General features: G+C 39.2%; 1 protein-coding gene across 3 annotated transcripts in view; it reads left to right on the top strand.

Moving 5' to 3' along the window:
• Positions 1–693: 693 nt before the first annotated feature.
• Positions 694–24,810, top strand: part of tcea2 (transcription elongation factor A (SII), 2) — a 30,267-nt gene continuing 6,150 nt past the window's right edge. For 2 of the 3 annotated variants that reach the window (XM_056385872.1, XM_056385870.1), the window contains exons 1-4: positions 694–784; positions 19,686–19,759; positions 19,865–20,168; positions 24,561–24,623. In XM_056385872.1, the coding sequence (XP_056241847.1) occupies positions 20,100–20,168; positions 24,561–24,623 (132 nt within the window). In that variant the 5' untranslated portion in view covers positions 694–784; positions 19,686–19,759; positions 19,865–20,099. The remainder of the gene's footprint in view (positions 785–19,685; positions 19,760–19,864; positions 20,169–24,560; positions 24,624–24,810) is intronic. The other variant, XM_056385871.1, reaches the window with a different exon arrangement.

The following is a 24,810-nucleotide window of genomic DNA, read 5'->3' as shown; positions in this document are numbered from 1 at the left end:
CCAACCCTGACGTAAAGTCTTGTTTACTTTCCTTCCTTGCGTCAGTGCCTCGCGTTGCGTCTGTTCCCCCGTGCGAAGGATGGTAAATGTAAGTGGCAGTAACAAACTATCCAGTTGGTTTAATAGACTTTACTGTCTTACCCGCACAGTTTCTGAATTATATTGTGTGAAGTATCTCCAGATGAACGCTTATCTTGTTTCTAACTTTTGCCTCAAGTTACAGTTTCGCTTACTAATGTTAGCTAGCTGATGGCGCCCATTCATTTCCAATATTAGTTTGTCAACTCATTACCAATATCTAATGTTGGCAAACACTAGTGCTCAGTCACAAGCAGTGAAACAGTGGGGGATTAGTTGTTGTAAAGATAGCTTAGTTAGTCTTACCTTTTTGGGATTAGGTTTTTAAGAAAAACCCTCTTTGTTTTCACTCAGGAATTCAGAGTTTTATCTGGTTTGGTAATTGAACAATATTAAAATCAATGTGTGATGAATGCTGAAGGTAATTGTATTAGCAGTGGTGGAAAGTAATTAAGTACATTTACATTTTTTTGACTTTTTACATCTTACAAAAAGCAGTGTTTAATTGGCGTCACATTTCAGATGTCTGAGTTGTCAATAGTCCACCAAATTGTGATAGTGACAATGGACCATCTTTGACAGGTCTTTGACCAGACTCCATTTGTCGTGTCCTAGGTGAAAGCTGAACATCCTTAGTCACCATCATGGGTGACCAGAAGGAAAGCCCAGGATGGTCAACCCTAACCTCTGTGGTCAATTTTTTAAGGTAAGACTGATTTGATAGAATTTGCATTATGCTACTTTAAGGACTGAAACATCATCTAGCTACTCCGTAAAGGCATAGACCACACACAAACCTAACTTACCTTGAAATTAGCCTAATAAAAATGAAAAATTCATTCTCTACAGTACCTTTTCCATAGAATTCCTTTAATTTTCACTGAATTAATGGAAAAGATAGGATTCACTCCAGCTTAGGCTTTTTAGCCAATAGACAATAGAGTCCTATCTTTTCCATTCGTTCAGTAGGACACTATATGGGATGTTGAGTGAGATGAGGTCGAATGTTTAAAGTATTGTGGTCTGTGCCTTTAATGTTAGTCAGGCACAGGGCTAGATGCTGTACGGTGGTAACACATCTGCCCACCTCTTTGTTAGGTCGGTGGTGTTTTTGGTTCTGCTACATCATTGTGTGGGGCTGTATTTGAGTGGAAATGTTGGTCTGCTGTTGTTATTTGCGTGCGTGGGTCTGATGTGCTGGCAGTTTTGCTCTTGAATACTTAATCGCTGAGCACCGACTGCAAAAGTTGTTGTGTGATAGATGCTTCATGAGCTGGTGTTATGAATTTGGTTCATCATCATCATTTACAGACTGTAGACATTGAGTGAAACACGCATGGTACCTTAAGGATTGTAAGACTTCAGTCCACTGAACCACACGCCTGCGCTGTACTGGGAAAAAAGTTGATTGTATTGAAAAAAATGTATTCTTTACAAAACAATTGCACATCACGGTCCATTGTTTAGCTGGTCTGGAGCTTTTAGCCATATCACAAATCCTCATGAACAGATTGAGTTTGCTCAGTTGATGTGCAGCTGTAGATGTTCAACCTTAATGATTGTTAGTGCCTGTAGGACTCCTCATTTATGTTGCCTTGAAGAAACTTGAAAAGTTGAGGTTCAAAGTCTCACCTATATGTCCATTTGTGATTGAGCTTTGTCCCTACACTCACAGAGTTTTACTAAACCAAACAGCTTTTACCACCGTCTGCTTTCTCGGCCGTTGCTTCAGCTGAGTTAACAGACAGCTTTAGCCATAAAGTGGGTTAATGAAAATGTTTATTTTTGTATTTTTAGTACGCATTTATGATTTTGTTTTAACATCATCATTGTTGAAAACAGGTCAGCATAAACAGCGACCACTGTCTTTACCCAAATACAAGTTTACAAGTTTGTAGTTTTCATGTGTGTTTTCTGTGCTTGAGCTGTGTGTGAAAACATCACAAACCACTAATTTCAAACCTAAATACTATTCATTTTCTAGGCCAGTGTTCTCTGCAGTTGTTTTGAAAGAGAAAGTGATTTAGATGTGAAGTGGGATAATGATGATGCTCATGCTGGTAATTTATTCACTACATAACTTGAGCTCTGCCCTAGTTTTATTCTACGTTGTAATTCATACCAGGTTTGCAGAATTAAGAGCACCCAAAGATTATTATGCAGACTACGCTTGTTTGATTTCTCAGCTGTTGATAGATGTTGTCCCACAATGCAAAGCATGAGCGAAATGGTGGAGCTGCTCGCAGCTGGAAAAAATTTAAACAGAATGTTGACTGCGGTGAAACAGCTTCACAGAGATGTAGAAAAGACAAAATAAAGTATTAAAATATGTTTGTTTCTTTCTCTTTATTAAGCTTTAATATTTGAAAGACGTGGTAGGTTGATTGACAACCGCTGGTGCTCGTCTTGTGTCACTTCCTGTTAATCCAAAACTGTGAAGTAGATTTGTTTCTTATAGCCCATTCTAACTGCAGAAGAAGTTGTGTTTGTCCCCGACCCTCTGTCCCACCCAAAACTGCTGGCCCGGCCATTTGTTAAAACAACACAAACTCATTCCTCCAGTAAAGCCACTAATTTAAAACCTAAGTACTGTTTTACCACTTTCCAGAGACTGCAGCTGTTTTGAATGCGGTTGAGGGGAGAGAAAGTGATTTAGAGGTGAAATGGGATAATGATGATGTTCATTCTAGTAATTTCTGAGGCAAAAAACATCCTAATTTAAATCAGGACAGACGATCTGTGATTAAAGCGTGGCAGAGGAGGCCGACAGGCTCAGGGTAAATATAATTATAGGTGCTATTGCTGGCATGATTTTGACACTGGTATCTGGTTTTCTGGTGTCGTTTTTTAAAATCAGACTGGAGACATTTTAACTTTAACTTCATTTCTCTCTCTCTTAGTGTTAGCATATTGCCTGCCAGTACCATGTTAGCATGTGGTAGATAATGACATGCTGAACAAGCTTTGAGGGACAGTAAAAAATAAACATGTTTCGGTTGTTCTTAGCTTATTGCTAACATAGCATTTTAACATGCTGTGAGAACATTATATGTTAGCAGTAAACTGAGTCTTACTGTGTGTTCACATAGGACAGAAAAGGCCAGTTTTAGAGGCAGTGTGATTGCACACAAAGTCAACATAAAGATGACGATTTGATTAAAATTTCACAGGACGCAATTAACAAATGTTTCAGTTTGTGTGAAAGATTTGCACCACGTTAAATGTGTCTGTTGATAGCAGCCTAGCATCTAAGGCACAGCTGGTGAATTTGGGGGCAAATAAACGAGGGTTGCGAGGTGATAATTTGCTTTGTTTTTTACATCTGACCACACCTTTAGTAACGCTGACAATGGATATGGAGTCGAAGGCAAACCTATATTTTTTTTTTTCATTGCAAATTTAATCAAGCAATTTTATCTGAGTGCCTGCTGTCACTGCTGCGGCAGACTGATGGCGAGAATGCGTTGACTCTGATTTTTCTTGGCCGATACTTTTTGTTTTGTATTTAATTGCTGAGTTATGTTGGATGTGGATTAAGTGTAGTGTGTCCCATAGTTTCCAGCGTGTGGTGGGTCGCCATAAGGGACCTCAAAAGGATTATAGTGGTGTCATTGCATGTTTTACCTAATTTAATTAAAATGATGTCTACTTTGATTTACTGCTGACCATTTTCCAAAGCACAGACCTACAGAGAGTTTTTATTTTGATTTCCCTCTTTCCAGGCAGCCTGTGGTTTCAGTTCATTTCTATAAAAATCATTTTGTAGAGACTTGAAACTTGCTGCAGACAGCTAATCCGTCACAGTCAGCATTTTTTTCCCTCAAAGTTCTGAACGTGGTGCCTTTAAATGCTGCAGGAAGCACCGTCATGTGAGACATGTAAGTGATGTTCAAGTTTGCTTTTTGTTTGCCTTAGTTTGACCCCCCCCCCAGCCCGCCCCAAATGTACCCCCACCCCTTGTAAATGCAACATTGTTTGACAGATTTTTTTTTTTTTTACCTGAGATGTTTGAACTTCCCACCAGCACTTGAATGCACCACCTGAGCAACTCTCAAGGACAACATGTACTTTTAGTTGCAGTGAAGATACAGTAACAAGCAAAAGTAATGGACACTGTCATGTATTATCTATTTATGACAGTGTTGTTTTCATAGCACACTGAAGCAAACTGAAACCAGTCGCTGCCTGGAATAGTAAACTTAGAATCTCTAGAACTTAGAAATCAGACCACTTAATACCACTGATGTTTTTAGTTTTAGTAAGTCAGACCCAAGATAAGTGGCCAAGGATGGATGGATGGTGTCCCATCATGGTCCAAATGATCAGAGGCTTTTTTAAAAATCATATTAACTCTATATAACGAGACAAGCACATGTCATCTACAGTATGGTTACAGTTAATGAAAGATGCCCATGTTACGAACAGGAGAAACATAAGCTTACATAAGGTCTGTAATGGAACCTGAACCCTCTCTCCTGCATAAAAGTTGAGGCTGAAACCTGCGTCTCCAGGCTGCACGTAGGCTAACGTGAGTGGCGGCCAGTCGCATACATTCACATGGCTGTTTGCTGCATATCACACCCCCCCCCCCCAACCTCCACACCCTTACTTTTGTTTGGTATGATCAACACAGAAACAGTTGGGTTGAATTATGCAGCAGATGAAATGAGGCTTTGAACTTTCTGAGAAGTTTTGTGTCAATTATTTGTTCAGTAAAAATTCCCCAAATAGTGGAAGCTGCTGTCTCTCTGTGTATCAGATTTATTTATGACTCTGTGAACAGTTATTCATGTACTGGAATATGATTTAGATGTGGATGTGATTTCTCCTCATTTTGTGAACAAAACTTTCTTCAGAAATTTCTGACAGTAACCACAAGAACAAGCACTTGTAATAGATTAATACATTTCCCAGACTCTTTTATTTGTTTTCGTGATGATCACAAATTCCTAAAACCCAGATTCCTCAAAGGAAAGGAGGATGAGAAGTTTGAAGAGGAGAAAAAAAAGCAAGAAAAAGATGACAAAAATTTAAGAGAAGAAATGACAAGGATCAATTCAAGGCAAAAGAAGAAAAGAAAATAAGGAGAGGAGTTGACCAGGGACAGATGGAGAGAAAAGATATACATCTATGGTATGGAAGTGACAGATGGAGAGAAAGCAGAAGGGATGTGAGGGAGAAAGAGGAGGAGTGATGGTGAACAAACTCAGAGCCTCCAGTTTAGTCGGCCACAGAAAGTTGGGAAAGTATTCTGTGGTTGCTGCAACTATTCAGAAAATGTTAGAGACGGAGGGAGGGGATCACTGGCTGCAGTGTGTGTGTGTGTGTGTGTGTGTGTGAGAGAGAGAGAGAGAGAGAGAGAGAGAGAGAGAGAGAGAGAGAGAGAGAGAGAGAGGGGCATGTATGCATGTTCATTTGAGTGCTTCATGCAAATTCTCTTTGAACATATGGACATGCACAGTTAAGTGATGTGTGTTGTGGTTTAAATACAATATATGTATTTGTGCTAATGATCATGTTACATTCTGTATGTTCACTGCGTGTGTGTGTGTGTGTGTGCGTGCGCACGCGTGTGTGCGCGCGTGTGTCTGTGAGATGCTCAAGAAAACACATGCGATCCTGTGTGATGCAGTTACTACTGAGATCAAATTGTGGGATTTGAGTGACAGATTTTCTGAGAAGACTTTGAGAAAAGATTGACATTACATCACTCTTCACACTGTGCCTGACTTGGATTTGACATCTATGACTCACAGAGCAGACACACCTCACTTCATCCACAAAAATCCACACTGATTCTGAGAGACACATGTCAACTGGCAACCCCAGCAAAACCCAGACCTAATTCAAGAACTGTTGAAAAGAAACCCTGTCTCCTAGAAATGACTGTTAAACTGTTTTACCCGTTAGTGATGGCAACATAATCGCTGGCTGGATTATCTAAACAGGCAATGTTTTTTTTTTAATTTTTTTTTATTAATCAATGAAGTGCTGCTTATTAACAGCTATACTAGCTAGCTAGCATAATGTTAGCACATTAAGGCTACTCCGCTCACTAACATTGCTAAACAGCCGGAGTTAACATTTACAGTAAGAATTGACAGATGCAGTTAAAAAAAATTGAACTACAGATTTATGACAACCTTTATTAGCCTTTTAGTAACCTGCCCATAGTTGTTTTAATAAGAGTTAGCATCTTAGCATTACCGATTACAGATTCAGTTACCGGCTAACAAGCTACCAAATAACAAAGTCCAAACCTTTTGAGATTAAGTTAATAAGTACTCACCGTAATCAAAAAGAAATTAATTTACTTCTAACACAGTTTGACCTCATTGTATGATTTACCTTCCTGAACAGTTTCCTTGCTTCTGTTCATGTAGCAAAATCTGCGCACTTGTTCTGCCCAGTTCCAGACCACATCTTTGATTCTGCAGACATATTTGTGCTCGTCCACTGAAGTCTGGGCACAGGAATGGACCCGGGCCATGTCTGTAACACAGACTAAAATGGATGTGACTGTAATGCGGACCTGCAGGTTTGAAGGCAGATCCGGCTCGGAGTTGGCAGCTATCTGGGGTGGTTGGGGTAGATGGTCACACCAAAGACTGGGGTTCGCATCCACAGGCCCGTCTGTGGTTTAGGCAACAAAAGCACTTTGGTTAAGGTTGGGGAAAGTGGTGTTGGTGATATCCAAATAAACCTCTTGGGTTCGCAGTCACTGTGAACTTTTACTGAGTTAAACCAGACCAGATCTTTCTCTAACCTTAACCAAGAGCTGTGAGAGTCTAAACAGAACCATAAAACAGTTCAACAGAGCTGGAGTCACAACAAGTGGAGATTGTGCAAGACTGGAAATTCTAGCAGAAAACAAATATGCTATCTGTGAACATTTTATAGAAACATCCAGTGTCAACATTTTTGTGACTTGCCATGTACATGAATTAACATCATATCCTCATCATGTTAACAGAAAATGTAATCCAGTCACAATTGGATTCCCTTCAAATCATATTTGCTGTTGCAAATTAGTTGTATTAACGTGATTTCTAGTAGACAGGATCATAATAAGTGATCAGAGGGAGAGCTACGGTGCCTGAGAGAGGTCAATACCCTGTAACTTAAGAAAACATATGCATACAAACAATACATGAGTAAATTAAGAAAATATCTTCATCAGTTTGACAACATGTGCTGCAAATACATATAACATTTGTTTTCTTAAGTTGAAGTGTGTTGAGCTCTCTGGGCCACCGTACAGGGCTCATCAGCACAAACAATCAGAAAACAGCTGACGATGCATTCTGTCTGCAGAGGAAAACAAACAAACAAAAGACACACAGGTTCACAGAAAAGCAAACATGCATCCCCTCTTTATGTGTGTGTGTGTGTGGTCACCAACAATGTACACATGCACACAGAGCTGTGCCACACTCACTTTGTCCCACCATTGTCCTTCTGCACCTAGTTCATACACAATCCACACACGTGTAAAACGTGCTGTGCTCACTTATACACACAGCTGATAGGAATCTATAGTGTGTGTGTGTGTGTGTGTGTGTGTGTCTGTGTGTGTGTGTGTGTGTTTGTATGTATATGTATGTGTGTGTGTGTCCTGGATGGAGGGCAGTTTCTGGGAATTGTGCTGCTGTCATAGTGGGGAGATGCTGAGAGCAGCAGGAGGGTGTGTGTGCGTGTGTGTGTGTGCTTTCATTGTTTTCACTTGTAACATGGATAAAGATTAGAGCGCCTTTTCAACACTCAGAATCACACACATACACAGACAAAGCCATGCATACATCCTAGTCTGACCTATATCTAACTCTGCATGCAACACACAACACACCACACACACACACACACACACACACACACACACACACACACATACACACACACACACACACACACACACACACACACACATACAGAATAATGAGGGCAGGCATGCTGAAAGAAGGACAAAGCCTGTTACTTCATGACTATGTTGATGGAAAGTGACAGAGACTCATTTACCTAATAAAACCTCCTTTGACCAGTTGGACGTCAACCTCATGCTTTGCACGTTTAATTCACCAGAGAAGAAGTGGATTCAGCAGTATTAAAGGAACACTATGGTTTAATGTAACTTTGACTGTTTAGAGATTGAAAGTTCAGCCTTGACTTTGCAAACACCTCTAAACAACAAACTCAAACTCACTGAAACTGTTTTTGTCAACCTGGGTTTTATTGTCGCAGCTCAGGTGATGACAGATTATGATAACACCATTGAGGCCACATCCACACGTACTGTATATTTTTTTAATTTTAAAGCGCATCACTTTTGCTGTGTTTACACCTGGCGTCCACACTACTCAAGAAAACTCCAGGGTTTTAGTCCGGACAAGCAGAAACTGGGACCTTTGGAAATGAATGATGCAGACACCCACGTTCACTCCCTGATTGGATCTTATCAGCCTCGACTATCATTAGTAAATGCAACATGAATAACGAATTACAAGAGTCGCTGACCTTGATGTCTTTGCTAGCGGCTCTCGTGCAGTTAGGTTCTGCATTTTAACGCTACAGCTGTCCTCGCTGTCCCTCGTTCGTTGTATTTTCTCCAACTAATGTGCGCAGGGTAGACAATCTGCTTCCTGTTTACACCGACACCTGCATGCCCAGTGTACGTGAATGGTCATGCTATTTCCATTTTCAGGTGTGTTATTATGGAGATTATTTCTGATACGGAGCTAAAGTGCTCGTCTGAATGGTGATTGTTTTCTTTTTAAAATGCTGTTTTAAAATGAAACCGTATGCGGACGTAGCTTAAGGTAATGGCTGATATCTGGGAACATGAGGTACATCACTACAGAGCTGGACAGGCTTATTAAGGATTATTAAATTTCTAGGTTCTAGGTTTCTAGGTTTATCTCCTGATAAAGGGGTTTAGATGATCTGGATTTTGTTTCTTCTTCTCAACCTGTCTGATCACTCTTTTTGATGATGTTGCTGCACTCTGAGACCTCAGCTAATACTTTGTTGGGTACAATGTTAGCGTAACTGATAGAACAAATTGCCAGAGCAACGAAAATCAAACCCACTTATAGCGAACCATAGTTTGATGACTTCCTCTATTATGAACTCACAGTTTCAAAACAACAACTCCCACTGAAATGTATCGTCAAAAGGTTAAAAGGAAGGAAAATGGGACGTTCTTCTCAAAGTTTGTAGCCTACATTTCATGTGGTTGTTAGTGATATTGAAGCAGAAGGAGCACACCAGCGTCAAGTCCAAATGAAGGGGACACCTTCAGGTACCCTTTCATGCTGTTTAATGTGCTGCAGCTGAGTAGCTAATTAGCTGTCTGACATTGGCAGTGCACTTGTTCTTGGTAAATGTTCGTTAGCTGGCTCGTGTGACAAGCTAACGTGGAGGACGAGACGCGTGTTCGTGTGTATTGTAAGTGTGGGCTGTTGTTCAGGGTGTGTGGCTCTTGTGTCAGCGTGACTGTCTGTGATACAACACTGATGTTCCTGCTTTGTACAAATGTAGTTCCAAATGAACTGCTTTCATTGGGTATATGGAGAGTAGAGGTAACAGCATTCAGGCAACTTAATGCAAAAATAATGGACATCATGATGAAACCAAAACATATATATTTTGTTTTTGGTTTGTTTAGTTTTTTTTCCAAAGAACACAGGACATGTGATTTTTATAGCAGGTGTGAATAAAAAATGCCATTAAATTTCAGCTGGACTTTAAACATTTTGGTAAATTATTCTTATTTTCTTTCTAGTCGAGAGTTAGATTACAAGACTGATACCTCCAACTACAGTTACATCCAATAGCTGGCTAGCCTAGCTTAGCATAAAGACCGGATTCACTGGGAAACAGCTATTCTGTCTAAAGGCAACAAAATCCACCTCCCAGCACCTCAACACTCACTAATTGACCTTATGGTGACATCAAGACTGAGCTGATGGTGCAGATCTTGATTGAACTTAGTGGACTGGACAGTAAAAACAGACAGAGACAGACAGACTGACTGAAGGACAGATGGGCAGACACTTTAACTCCCATGAGTCCCATTGAAAGGAAGTGGTGGTGGATGTGGGGGGACAGGAAGAAGAAGCAGGGAGCCAACACTTTCTCAGTTTCACATCGCTGCAGAGCTGCGGCTATTCTTCTGTCCTTAACCCCAGAGGAGCAACAGCACACACACACGCACGCACGCGCGTGCACATACACACACACACACACACACACACACACACACTATGGTAAACAGTACATGATAAATAAAGACACGCACAACATGAGTGACGACTAAACAAAACAGGGTAATAAACAGACATGGAGTGTGTGTGTAGACCTCATACATTTCTTTTATTATCTTACATTTTACTGACCTGGATATAATTATTTATCACCTTATTGCACTTTTTTGACAATAATTTAAATTTCTCTCATATTAGTGCTGTATTGCTGTTTTTTTTAAGTGTATTTCCTTATTATTTTAAATATAGTTGTACATCATCAGTTTCAGTATCGGAAGGAAAATATTCCTAGTCCTTCAGCCAGTCTCCTGGGCAAAACATCTACATTAGATGATTAGATTTTACAGGACTGGATTTACATCCAATGCCAAAGCAGGAAATAGTATGACGTTCATATAGAGCAGTGAAGGACATGAACCCGGAGGCTTCATTCACCAGCTGATAATGTTGGTTTCCGTGAACTTTTATAGTCTCAGTTGCCCCAAAACTCTGCCTGAATATTTTAGGAATTATCTATTCAATGTGGAATCATGAAAACTTTAATCCAAAAGATGCTAAACAAATTCTGCTGAAAGAAGTCATCAATATTTTATAATGCAAAGATAAAAAAGTGAGCAGACAGTAAATTCAATAAAGACTTGGGTGTCTACATACACTATGTCTTTATGAGCATCGTGTGTGTGTGTGTGTGTGTGTGTGTGTGTGTGTGTGTGTGTGTGTGTGTGTGTGTGTGTGTGTGTGTGTGTCTGTGTGTGTGTAGAGTATGTAGGGGATGTGACAGGGAAGTGTGTGGGAGTGGGACTACCAATGCCTTCCCACACACACACACACACATCATAAAACACTCATAAAAGACACACACACACACACACGCACACACACACACACACATACACATACATCAGAATCGACACACACGCACACGGCCGGCAGCAGACCAGCAGACTTCAGTCCTGCTGTGACCTGGCCATGAGGAAATATCACGCACAGACACGCAAACACTGTACCAAGCACTGTTGTCATTCATGAGGACAAATCATCTCCCAGTAAAAGCAAATTGGAAGCAGAACAAGAGAGAAGAGAGTGTCAGTAATAGTTTATCCTAGCAACATGTCGACCTGAGTCAACACACTTGTTTATCAATGTCATATTAAAGTTTTATAGTGACTCGTTCTTCACTGAAATCAGATATGATTCTGATTTTAACATGGTTCACATGCACGAAGACTTGTACTCATAAGAATAATTATTTATGTCTCATATGGTTTACCCATTAACCAACTTTAATCAATTAGTTTGGAATTTTAAAAAAAACTATTACTAGGTAATTACAGATAAGCTTCTTCTAATATCTGCATTTACAGCACACTAACTGTAAAACATTGAGGAACTTCCTTTCCTTTTTTTTGTTGCTGTTTTATACTTAATGTTCTGCTTTATTACCTTTCAAAAGGTAATACCACGCTTTTTACAACACTGACAGCTGGAGGTATCTGGTTTCTTTGAATTTATGAAAAACAAAAATGTCAACATATATGATAAGATAGTTAAATACGATGTATTGTTAATAATTAAACCAGTAGATTAAGAGAAAACTAGGATGGAAACAGTTGGGCTGAACTACCAAACTGTATATAATGCAGTTAATTGAGCTCCACCAGTCACACAGGCCAGAGCTTTCTCACTTTGAGTGCACGTCTTTCCTTTAATCTCCTATAGCTACTTTTATTTAAGTGAACAAGCCAAGTATTTCCTCCCCATCTGCACTGAAGTAACAAACAAAACACATTTTCAAGTGGTAGGAGACTTGAAACAAAGGTTAACATTTATTGAATATGAAATACAAATACTGAGATCCCTTTGTTTGTAGTAATTTGTTATGGGTTCTGCTTTTATGCTGAAACTCGTGTTGTTAACTTGTTTGTCCCCGGGTTGAAATTCATTTGAAATTTCTCTCAGGGTTCCCTTGTCTCAGGATGACTCTTGTTTTCTGGCTCTCGAGTCCTGAACCTGTGCCACGCCAGGACCGACACTCTCATTCTCAGTGCGAGGATGATGACATCATCATCATCATCGCCACCTTGTTCTTGACTTCCTGTCTCCTGGTGTGGTCTGCTGGCTGGAATGTTGGCACCCGGCGGGGAAACAAACAAACACACACACACATACATATTACACACACTCAAACACACACACACACACCCTGATAGAAGCTGAACTCATCAGATTTACAGTATAAAGAATAAACATGCAACATATGTTGTTTTTGCTGATGCATATTTAGTTCAAGTTAATTAAGTTGATTCAAGAAAAAGACGCTAAAGCTGTAAAACAAAACCAAACTCACACTGAAGAATAATATCAATGATCTTTAATAATTTCACCAATGAGTCTGGGAGTCAATCTCCTCTGTGAACCCAATGAATAAGTTTATTGATAGTTATTTTTTAAGCAACCAGCATCATTAAACTCTGGTGCTGATGCTGGAGGGGTCTTAACCTGCAGTTCTTCTAATTGCCAATAACAAACTCTGACTGAAAAATAAATTCAATATTTTTTTATCTTATGAAAAAACATTGTTTTCACCTTTTCTAATGTGTTTAAAACTGCCACACCTCAGACTTCAAGACATTTCACAACATGTTATTACCTTCATGTGTCAGTTGTGACAGATATGAGCTCACACAGCTCAGTCATGTCTCATGTCAGAGAGACATTCATGCTGCACATTCATGTTTCCTCATCCTGTTTCTGTTTCTTTGATGTTTGAAAAAAAATATGAGTCTGTTACAGCTGTACTTCCGCAATAAAATGACGCCATTGTACTGCTGCTTCAATACAAGAGCCATATGAACATTTTATCACTGAATTATTTTTCCAAAGGTACTTGTTGGTAATTGTTTCCCTGCTAAAGCACAAGATTTATCGGTTTTATGCATGTTAAATTCTCAAAAGCAGAACTGGTTCCATATTTTTTGTGGATAATGTGACATCAGTTGAGATATTTCCCACCGCTTCAGTGTTTGAACAGAAAATGTTTCAGTAATCTAAAACATGAAGGATAAACTCATCTGTAGCTGATGTGCATCAATGTGTCTTCAAAACAACTCCACTGTGGAAAAGGCAGCGACAGCAAACCCTACACTTTTAAATGAACATTCTTGCTGGTTGTTGCTGTGATATACTATAATATGTCCAATATTGGACCAATGACACCCGCACTGTCAAATAATCTGCTCTCATTTTGTGTCTTTCTCTATGGGGAACCATCTTTGAAATTTTACACCCACAATGCAACTGGAATCAAGTTAGAATTGTTGTTATATTTAATTTACAGATGATCAAAGTATCACAATAATACGTTTTCTAATGCGGAGTTAGAAATATTTGTAATCCACTGCAAAAACTTTATGTCACTTCTGTTTTACATTAATGTTCAACTTTTGGAGCCTTTAGAAAATAGAAACTTAGAAATACACAAACTTAGATTGCATGATTAGAAACAGGTTGATCTATGTGTAACTAGAGTTGATGGTGTTCATCTTAAAGCATTAGTTTCAGGATGCTGCATAGTTCAGGGAGTTGTGACTATTGTTTGTGATTGAGGTCAGTTGCCTGTTGAATACATGGGTTTGTACAGACTGTTAGGGGTATAGAGCTTTAATGCTGTCTTGCATTTGCTTTTTAAATTTAGGGCCATTGGGACAGTATTTATTGTTGTACTCATGTAAGAATTGGAGCTTTTCCTTTGTGGGGTGTTGAAATGTTTTTTCTTTGGGATGCGTTCATTAATTTTTTTTGCAGAGAGCAGTTAGAGCAGTTTTTGCTGGCGGACATCCATAAGTTCAAGGGTGTTGCTGTTTTCTTGCTGTCGTGGTTTCTAGTGTATAAGGTCGTCAGTAGGAAAGCTCTGATTATTTTTTTATTGCACCTTGGGAATCGATGCTTTCCCGTCAACTCTGCTATCACTGAATTCGGTGAGTCTCTTTCCAAGGAACGTTTGAATAGCTGTGATGGGTGATTTGGCTGTTGATGCTGGAGAAAAACGATTAAAGGATGAAATTAAAGGGGTGTTACGATTAAATGGAAAATACCATTATACCAAATAACAGTTTCTCCTACAGTAGGTTAACGTTTGAGCAGCAGAGAGAGCGGCTGTTGTTGCAAAGGAAGGAGACCACACATGGTTTTAAAACAATGTGTTTTAATCACAATGCGAGTGGTGCGGAGTGTGTAACTTTATAGATGTTGTGTACAAATCACAAACAAAGAATGATGCCAGGTGAAGAGAGTGAGAGGATCAAACAATGTTTTAATGATTGATTAAGATTTTTTATACATTCACAAGTAAAATTAAGCATTTTGATTCTGGTTTATTCTATACCTTTTTCTGTCCTTGGTCTTTTGGATAAACTTGTGACATAAGGAACTGTTTGTTCTACCTGGAGTAGATCTATGTATCCGGGAAGTGTTCATTCTGTGTGCGTTAGATCAATGAAACCTACTATCAGCAGCTGAATTCAGGAAGTGCCCTCTCTTCTTGATCTATGGACTCATTCAAAGTCTCCTCTGACGCCAGGAAGCGTTTCTCTATTTTAACTGGATCTTTGGAGTCTCAGCTATTAACCATCTGAAACAGGAAGTACCGACTCCTTGATCCCAAGTTGTTCATTTTGACCCTCAGCACCAGGAAGTGTCCTTTCTACTTACACTAGATCTATGGAGTCACAGCTAGTAACGACTTCAGACAGGAAGTGTCCTCTCGGTTGGATGGATGGAGCCATTCTTATTTCCTTCAGAAAGCAGGCCAAGTATTGTGTTGAGCTGGCTCCGTCTTCCTCTCTGATGGTAAATGAGTCTGCCGAAACTTCGTCAGAGCAGAGGCTGAATTCATTACCTCACATATGAGTAACACACTTAAGGCTATAATGAACTAAGATACAGTCTGCTGTGGTTCACTAGCCAGATTTCTGTTGCAGTTTTGAGCAAAATAGAAGAAAGAGAAAAGTTGACAAAACACTCCTGCAAATGTTCTGTGTTTCCATTGAGTGATGTTATGTGAATAAAGCTGGGTTTTCTCCTCTCGCAGAATCATTCCAATTAAACATGGCGAAGGATTTCCAGCATCCACTAATTGTAGGGGTTGATTGCATCCACCGCAGTAGCCGTTGTAGTAACCGAAGGCGACGAGGGCATTTGACGTAAGGTATTTAACATAATGACAGAAAGGCTTGTATCCGGCAGGGGCCACGTATCAGGGATTTTTGGTAGAAAATAGTTTGCAATGTTTTTGGATGTCATGTGACTACTTAAGTCATGTCATTTGACTTAACTGCGGAAAAAGTGTTTCCATTTCACTTTTGCGAAATATTGCTTTGTCGAAAAGGCTGACAGACCACCTCATGCAAGCATGTACATTTTTTTGCGACATTACTCGTTTTTTAGTTCTTAATTTCAAATTGCACAATAAGCAGGTTCGTGGAAACGCGGCTAGTGACTCTGTAGTCAAAATGATTTTATTGGAGGGAAACCTGATAACCGAATGCTCAACTATCCTGAGCAGCGAGTTTGACCCGGTTTGACTCCATTTGCTGCGTGTCATTCCCCTACTCTCTCTCCCAGCACTTCCTGACCGGTGCCGCCATAATAATTGGAAAAAAAAGGGAAGATCTTTTCAGTACTCATCATAAAGAATGGTCCATTTCAGAATCTTATATTATATTATTGAATTATATGGAAGTGGAAGTTCACACTTCATAAGAGCTATAGCTCAAAGGTCAGTTCACACAGATGAAAATTAAATAGTTCCCATTAATTTCTTCTGTTTTTTAATGAGATCCTGCGGGCTATTCTTTTAGAACCTCCTCCTCCTATCCATCCATCCCCAGCCCCCCATCGCTGCCACTTCACAAACTAAATGAATTACTGTATACTACTAGAGTCTCAGACAACTGGAAGAAGGTCGGTTTACAAATGTAATTCAGCTCAATATACTTATTTTTTATTATGTAGGAAGTGAAAAAATATTTAAGCTAAATAAAACTCCCATTGCAGCTACAGTAAACCCTCTCTGTACCTCTTCACTTTCTGCAGAATAAACTTGATGAATCAGCGTCAGTGGAAATCGAGGGTTTATAAAGTAAAAACATCAAATCAACAAAAATGAGCAGCATTATTGTTTTAACTTTAACCTGATTCTTTACAGAGTTAGAATTCAAGAACTCATTGGTTTAAACTGATACAAGTTAAGAATAGAAAGAAAGGAGAGGAAAAAGAGAAAAGAAGAGAGAAGAGATGAGAAGTCTGAAGACGAGAGAGAGGAAAGGAAAAGCCAAAAAGACTAGACATGAGACAAAAGAAGAAAAAGTCAAAGGGATGATGAGAAGACAGAAGGTGAGAGGACAGGAAAGATGATGTGGGGATGAGAGAAATGGATGAAAAAGATAGTGAGCGAGAATTGATGAGAGGAAGAATTAGGAGAGAGGAGAAATATGGTAGAAAAGGGAGGAAGAGGGGGTGAGAGGAGAGGTAAAAGAAAAAAGCAGGAAAGAAAACAGGATGAGGAAAAAGAAAAGAAAGGATGAGATAAGCAGCAATGAGGAAACAAGAGCGAATAGGATAAGAGAAGAACTGAGTGGAGGACCAAGTGGGGGGAAGAAGAAAAAAGAGAGGATGATAATGAGAGGGAGGGGAGGGGAGAGATTAGATTAGATGAGATCAAGGTGGAAGAGGAAGAAATGAAAGAAGAGATGAAGGATATGGAAAGGAAAAGAAGGAAGGAAGGGGAGAGAGATGAGAATAAAGAAAGAGAAAGAGAAGAGGACCAGGGAGGGGTGATGGTAAGATGGAAGATGGGAAGGATCGGAGATGAGGAGAAAGAATGAAAATCAAGAAAAATATATGATAAAAGAAAAGATGACAAAGGGAGGAGAAAGAGAGAGAGAGAGAGAGAGACCAAATAAGAAATCTGATGAGCAGAGGATCAAGGGAAGAAGCAGGCAGTGAGGAAGGGGGAGGGAAGGGGAAAAGAAAAGCAGAGGGGGATGATGAAAAGAAGAAAAGAGAAGGAAGAAGCTGCTTTTGTTTCCTTTCAGTCATCTCTTGGATGAGTTTCTCTCCTCTGCATCTTTTTCTCCCTTGCTGCATACCTCCGAGCTCTCCAGGTTCTCTGTAGTAAACACACACACACACACACACACACACACACTCACACACTCAGACTGGCAGCTATCTCATCCAGCAGCTGTTGATGTCACTGCCAGCTCTGCTCTGCAGATCCTCAGCTGGAGGAGATTCTTGGCTGCAGACATCAAGCTGCAAGACTTCACGAGACAAAAAAAAAAAAAAAAAAAGTTTCTCCAACAATTATTTACTCGTCTCAAATGGAGGGAGGACAGTCTGATTTAAATTTAGAAGGAGACAGAACCACTACAGTCGACTCTCAGTGAGTTGTTGCTGGCAGGCAGTGCGGGGGGAAGGTTGTTTAAAAACGTAATCTGTTGTAAATTACATGAAACATATGGGACATTTCCAATTATTTTTTGCTCTTTCTTGACATAAATCACTAGCCCCCGTCTGCCAGCGTGCATCGACGCTGCTATTAGAGGAATGGTTCTTTACCTGTTTTGGCTGTGACTCCTTAAAATGAAGTAACACCTCGTCACAGCTCGTGTCTTTAAAGAGTTCTCAGATTCAACAGAACACTCCTACAACACTGTTTAACAGTCATGAACCGGATTAGAGTCAATGAAGCAGAACCAGAGATATGACTTTTTTTTTTTTTCATTCCACCTACACCTTTGTCTGCACCTACATTTACCCATGATGCAACTCGACTGCTGACAGTTCAGTTAGAGATTTGGAGAGATTTTTCCTTCTTAGATTGTTTCATTTGAAGTTTGAGGCTCCAAAATATCCAGTATTTCATAAGAAAAAAGTAAAGGTTGAAAAAAGTCAGAAAAAGTTCAAATCATTTTGTGTAGCGAAAATTTCTTACTTACTTATGCCATAAATCATCTTGTGACACCTCACATTTGTGTCGGGACCCTTATTGGGGTCCTGAACCTCAGTGAGGTGTGAATTTGATTTTATATTTTATGTTACTTGTAAAAAATTGAATCTAATCTTATTGATCAAACGTCATATTTGGTTTTTATAATTTATTTTCAACTCTATATGAAAAGCGTTCTGTAAAGAAACTTTGTTTTTGTCTTGCGGCTGCTCCTGTGAGCGGTCACCACCACGGATCACCGGCACATTGGGTCTGGCACAAGTTATTTTTATCAGATATCCTTCGTGACTCAGCCCAGGTTCAGGGGAGCCAGCGATCAAACCACTAAAGCGGTGACTGGTAACTAACCTGCTTTACCACTTGAGCCATTGCTGCTCTTAGTAGATAAAGATCACTGTTACTATTTTTTTAAATGCTACAGTTGAAGACCAAAAAATAATATGTAAAGAATTCAGTTGTCCATTGCAAATATTCAATGATAAAGCCAAACCTTAAGTCATAATGGTCCCATTACTGGGTTACATGATGCTTTACAGTTACATACTTGCACTGGACTAAAGTGGGTGGTGCCTTTTTTTTCTCTGTGTAGAATGAAGTTGTTTCCAAATAAATGGTGTATTTTACAGTTTCATGTACACTGTTCATTAATATTCCTAGTGTTCACCAAGTACAAAATAACTTTACGACACTGACATCTAGTGGAAGAACACAGTAAATACATGGAAAGGATCTATCAGCATCAATCATAATCGCATCTTCTTCTGGAGGAATTGAAACGGACTTCACAGTTATTCAACAAATGTTTCCATTCAGTCAGTTATTTCTGAGCAGCCTGCTTGTTTTCATTTTCCAATCAGCTTCTGTGCATTTCACCATTATCACAAATAAATCGTTGCCTAAATAGCTCTCTGAAACAATACAGATGTGGCTCTACGTCACCATGTTGTTTTTTTTCACCCATAGAAATACAATTTAGTCCTGAAGAGGGATTTATATTTTGGTTAAGGTATAGACTGATGTGGATAAATGAATGAAATTCAAGCTCAAAAATGTGTCATTCAAACTATAAAAAACAGTCAAAATGAAATGATGTTTCTTCAGGATGTGTTGGTTCATACAAACCATGTGCGCAGTTAAAGATCTGTGTTCAAATCAGGAGTGAAAAGGCTGTACACACAAGGGGAGAAGAGATTTCTGGAGAATTGTTTTCTTTTATGATTGTGAAATATAAATGTGATGATGGAAAAACTGAAACAGAAAACTGTGTCACAAGTTTAGATTTTCACCACAAGCAGCTCATCTGATCTGACTCACTTGCAAGTGTTTTTATTTTTTAGATGGGCAGTTACCAGCAGTCAAATCCTTATCTCCATCACTCCATCAAATACAAGCTGAAACACATCTCAACGAAGTGAGTACAGCACACCTTTAATTTGGTAGGCTATGCATTTGATGGCAGACTACAAAATGTTAGAGAAGTGGTGAAATATTTCTGAGTCTCTTCAGGGTTTTCCAGGATGTTCCAGGCTGAATTTGGAAAAGATCCTAAAAGAAAACTACAACTCCCAGCGTCCCACGGTGTCACACAACAACAAACGAGAGGGAGGCAGCAGCTGGGAGAGAAGGAGACAGACTGACTGTGCAAAGAGAGGCAAAGAGAGAGAGAGAGACTGGGAGAGTTTTGCTTCCACACCGGTGGAGGTTTTCTCCGCTGCAGAGGAGCAGAGCTGACGGACAGGATTCCGCTCAAAATGGCTAAAAACCAGGAAGTGGAGCGCATCGCCAAAAAGCTGGATAAAATGGTGCACAAGAAGAATACGGTGAGTGGAACAACAGTTGCTGCATGTGCAGAAAAATGCGATCAGGTGATGGGCTCTACCTTTAACTGCTGAGAGAGGGAAAATTCTGGAAACACGGTGAGTGTGTTTTAGCTGCTCCTGTGCAGGAGGATTTAGACTCTATCTATAATCTGTATCTGGTCCAATATGTACTGAAAATCTCACACTGCTGCTGCTGCTGCTGCTGCTGCTGCTACAGCTGTTTTTTTTTTTTTTTTCGTTTTTTTTTTTTCCTTTTCTTGTGATGATTGGAAATAATTGGTCGTAAATCACAGCTGCCAATTCAAACATCCACACCTGGAGTCAATTATCCTGTCAATTCACCTCAGTTTGCTCCAAAAGTCATCCAAATTTTATAGAGGTGAAAAGTAAACAGACGTTAAAAGATGACTAAGGGAATTTTTTTAATCATTTTAATTTTGGAAGTGTTGTTTGCACTTTATTTTGAAATCTGATGATATGAGAAACCTTGGGACAGTTGGACACAAGCTGAGAGGTTTGTTGGCTTTAATCTATATAGAAATAAATCATCATAAACAAGATCATTACAGTGACACTTGAAAACTGGGTGCTAATTTGATAACTTCAAATCCATTATGAAAGTTACATTTCCAGAAATGGCACAAAACTAAATAATTTCTGCCTCCAGCTGAAGTAAAAATACATTGAACAGGGTGTTGATTCAGTTTCAATATATTTATTTGTTTTCTTGTTTACTGACTGAGTCATAAATGGGGTCCTGATTGTCTGTCAACACATCACATCAGCAGAACAGTGTGGACACTAGATGGCTTCAACCTCTGAACTCCGTAGTGGCAGAAAAACCAAAACTTAAATGAAAAAAAAGTGAATGAACTTGTATGAACCTATCATTTTTTCCCCAATTACTTTTTAATGTGCCCTTTTTATTTCAAGCTGCATTTTGCCATTTTTGACCTCAAGGGAAGAAAGACATCCCAAACAACATAAAATCCAACATAGATAATGATATTATAAATTGATAATATTGACAGGGGTGGGCAGTAATGAAATACATTAACTTGAATACTGTACTTAAAAAGTATCTGTACTTGAGTATTACTTTGTTGGAAACTTATGACTTTTACTCCACTACACTTGAAAGAAAAATATCGTACTCTACTGTAACAGTCCAGTGCATTTCATAAAGTACTTGTTACTTTGAAGCAGCTTTTAGTCAGTTGAATGAGTTTTCTTTAATTTTCAAAAATGCGATTAGGCCATACGCTGCGTTCGTAGCAGTTTGTCTTATATTCTACAAGCTTTTTATTCTACAGGTTCTACAGTCAGTCAGTTCATTCACTAGGTTGTTTCAGAGTCATTTGGTTCTGTAAATGCACTGTTAAAAAAAAAAAGAAAAAGGTTGGTGAAATGATATTAATGATATAAATTTACTGTATACTTAAATATTTTTAAAATCAACTACTACTTTAAGTCAAGTAAAAATATGACTGAGCAACTTCCACTTGTTTAGGAGTAATATTTGACCTGGAGTATCTATACTTTAACTCAGTTAATAGAGTTGTGTACTTTGTCCACCTCTGATTAATGATAATCTTGATATTATTATATATCAAGTGCTTATGGTTAAGGTAGAAAAGAATTGCCTGTTTACACATCCAGCTGACACAGAGCTTTATCATCCTATTGGAATCGTATTTGTGTCCACACGATGAATGTCGGCTAATTCTCAAAAATTCACTTTCCCCTTTGCTCTGGTTTGATCTCCACCAACCCCTGAGGTAAAAAACTAAAATCTTGTTCCTCTAGCTTCAGCACATAACTGATAACTGTCTTTTTGCTGCTTGGTTAAACTATGTTTTTGTGATTTTTGGATGAATTGGCTGTTCTGTGTTCTAATGTGAAGAGCTGTATTTCCAACCGCTGGCCACAGGGTGGAGTGAGCAAGCAACAGCTAAATAACATAGGAAAGTCAAGCTAGCAACACCATGTATTTGCCGTTGCTATACCACTCAAGCACACATTGATATTGTGTGTATTGTGAGATATTTATCATTTGTGTTGTATCATGTTGTTAGTATATTGTACATGTTTGTAAGTTTGATATATAAACAGAGGTGAGTTAACTAGACCTCGTTAGCCAGCTCCACAGCATTGATTTGATTAGCCGCTACTAGCATAACATGCCTTAAATCTCTGACTGAATTCTTGGCTGTCACTTTGAATTGTGGGTAACATAGGAAGACTGAGTGAAATAAGAAAGGTTGTGGGAGTGTAATTCTGCCCTTTTACAAGCTTTTCTATCAGCAATGAGCGGGATTTCTTTTCATTCATGTTTTTGCTTTAGAAATGTGTTGATTGAGGTTTGACTTTAGATGATGTTGTAAGATGCGATTTATTTTTGTACAGATTTATTTTGTAGATTAACTCTTTTTTTTTCAGGTTTATTGAGAGAATTGGAAGAATTTAAGTAATGGCAACTTCAGTACAGAGACAGTACATATAGATTGTATTTTGTTCCATAATTTAGGACTGGAAACTACATAATCCACGTCGCCTGTAAAGTTAGTGATGGTTAAGATTGGCGGAGTGATATGATGTAAGGCAGTGAGGTGATGTATGATGGCTATTGGTGTTCAGTTGTCCGACTTTGGAAGCGGACATTAAAGTGTTATTATAGTTATCCAGATGAAGCTGTCCCCGTGTCGTTGCTCTACCCACGACCCCAATGTAGATCGATTACTTAAGAACTAAGTTTATAGTTAACGCTAAGGGTAACCATTGTTACACTAGTTTGCGGGTGGATGTAAATCGTATTACCTCTCTTCTTCACTGTTGTTGAATCCTGCCAGTGTAACAGACATGACTGAGTGTGAAATTGTTCTTTGCTTTACCAGATCTAAAGAAGGTGGTGATATGCAAACAGTTAATTAATCAAATACATCATTCTGAGGCTAACCGTAGCAGCAGAAACTAGCCTTATGTATAATTCTCAGTGATTGCACATGAATGATGATGATGGAAAGTTGTGTTTTTATTTTTTATTTTTTATTAATTTAGCCTGGGGGGGATGAAACATTGTTTGGGGACTCTTGGTCTCACATTAACAGTTTGCACACAAATGAAGTGATGTTTGTCTTAAATGTCACAGCAGGATTTGGGAAAAGATGCATGAATAATACAACACAGTTTGTCACTCATCTCCTCTTTCTTTAACAGCCACTTCTCCTTTGCTGTTTTTATTTCTGTTCCTCTTCACCTCTCTTTCTCCCTGCTCTCCCTCACCTCTCATTCATCTGACTCCCTCTCTAAAGCCAAATCTGGTTCCTGTTGTCTTTTTCCAACTCTATCCATCCTTAGGTCATGTTATCTCTGCATGTCTCCTTGGATCTGTGTCGCTTATGTGGCAAAGTGGGAACACGTCCAGCTTTTTGTCACTGCTGGACCATCTCATTTGTCATATCATTTTGTAATTTCTTTCTTTCTCTTCCCCCTGTTTCCACTGACTCTCCACTGAATTTCTTTAATGTAAACCTACTGCATCACCTTTTCTCCAGCTTAAATCGCATCACAACAGCTGCTGCAAAGACCCCATCCCATATCACTGACTTGTGCAGCTGTTGTGTTTTTATTTGCCAAAATAAAATTTCCTGTATCATTAAGTGAGAAATTAAAAACAGAGCAGGACAACAACAGTGAGGAGGAGCTCCACCCAGAGAACGCTGCTCTTGCTAAAATTTGATCTTGTGGCTCCATCACTCTCTTGGTAACCTTTTACAATACATTGAATTTCAGGGCATGTGGGTGACAGCTGTTCAGCCGTGGGAGGGAATTTTGTTTTAATGGGAAGAAACCATGAATCTTCATGAGTCGAAAAAATGGCATCTTGACCCTTTGACATTCTGAGTCTTACTGATGAAAAAAAATACTTATAAGTGCAGTAGATTAGTAAATTTTGGCAAATTGGTGCCATTAAAAGTATGCTGAGTTAGCAAACAGCACTTCCTGTTTGCAGTGTACCCAGGGATGTATCGACAAATATCGCTGTATGACTTTGATACTGAGGAAATCTTAAAATTGTGCTAATTGAGGCAAATTCTGGAGTTATAAGGAGCATCTTCTTTTTATGATTTCTAAGTGGATTTATGGGTGTGGATTTGCGATAATTGCATCCCTAGAAAGTATAAGTCAACCCGAATGTACAGATGTATATGTTATGTATGTCATAACTCAGAGTTGACTGGGTTATTAAACAGACACAAATCTGGCGGAGACCCATGCATTATCATTCTGTTCATCCACCATGTGTTCATATACTGAAGTGGGGCGAGTGGGCCGCACATTTACTGGGTAAGAAATTAATATGAAGGTCGTTGTGTGTTGTTTTGTCTCTAGGAAGGTGCTCTCGACATGTTGAGGGAACTGAAGAACATCAAGATGTCTCTGGAGACCCTGCAGGTAATTAACTCCACCCTTCTGCCAAGTGCACCTGAAAGCAGACACAACCCGATGTAGACCAGCTGTCATTGCTGCTACCTGTACTACTACTGTAACTAGTATACTACTAGCACTGCAGCTACTATGAATGTTAAAGCAAGGCGTGGACATCCAGCAGTGGTTTAGGTTCTTACCTCGCTGTAGTTAT

The sequence above is a fragment of the Seriola aureovittata genome, chromosome 9 (assembly GCF_021018895.1).
Source record: "Seriola aureovittata isolate HTS-2021-v1 ecotype China chromosome 9, ASM2101889v1, whole genome shotgun sequence".
In the NCBI taxonomy this organism is placed as follows: domain Eukaryota; kingdom Metazoa; phylum Chordata; class Actinopteri; order Carangiformes; family Carangidae; genus Seriola; species Seriola aureovittata.
The sequence above is the reverse complement of the archived record's forward strand: the minus strand, read 5'-3'. Positions and strand labels throughout refer to the sequence as shown.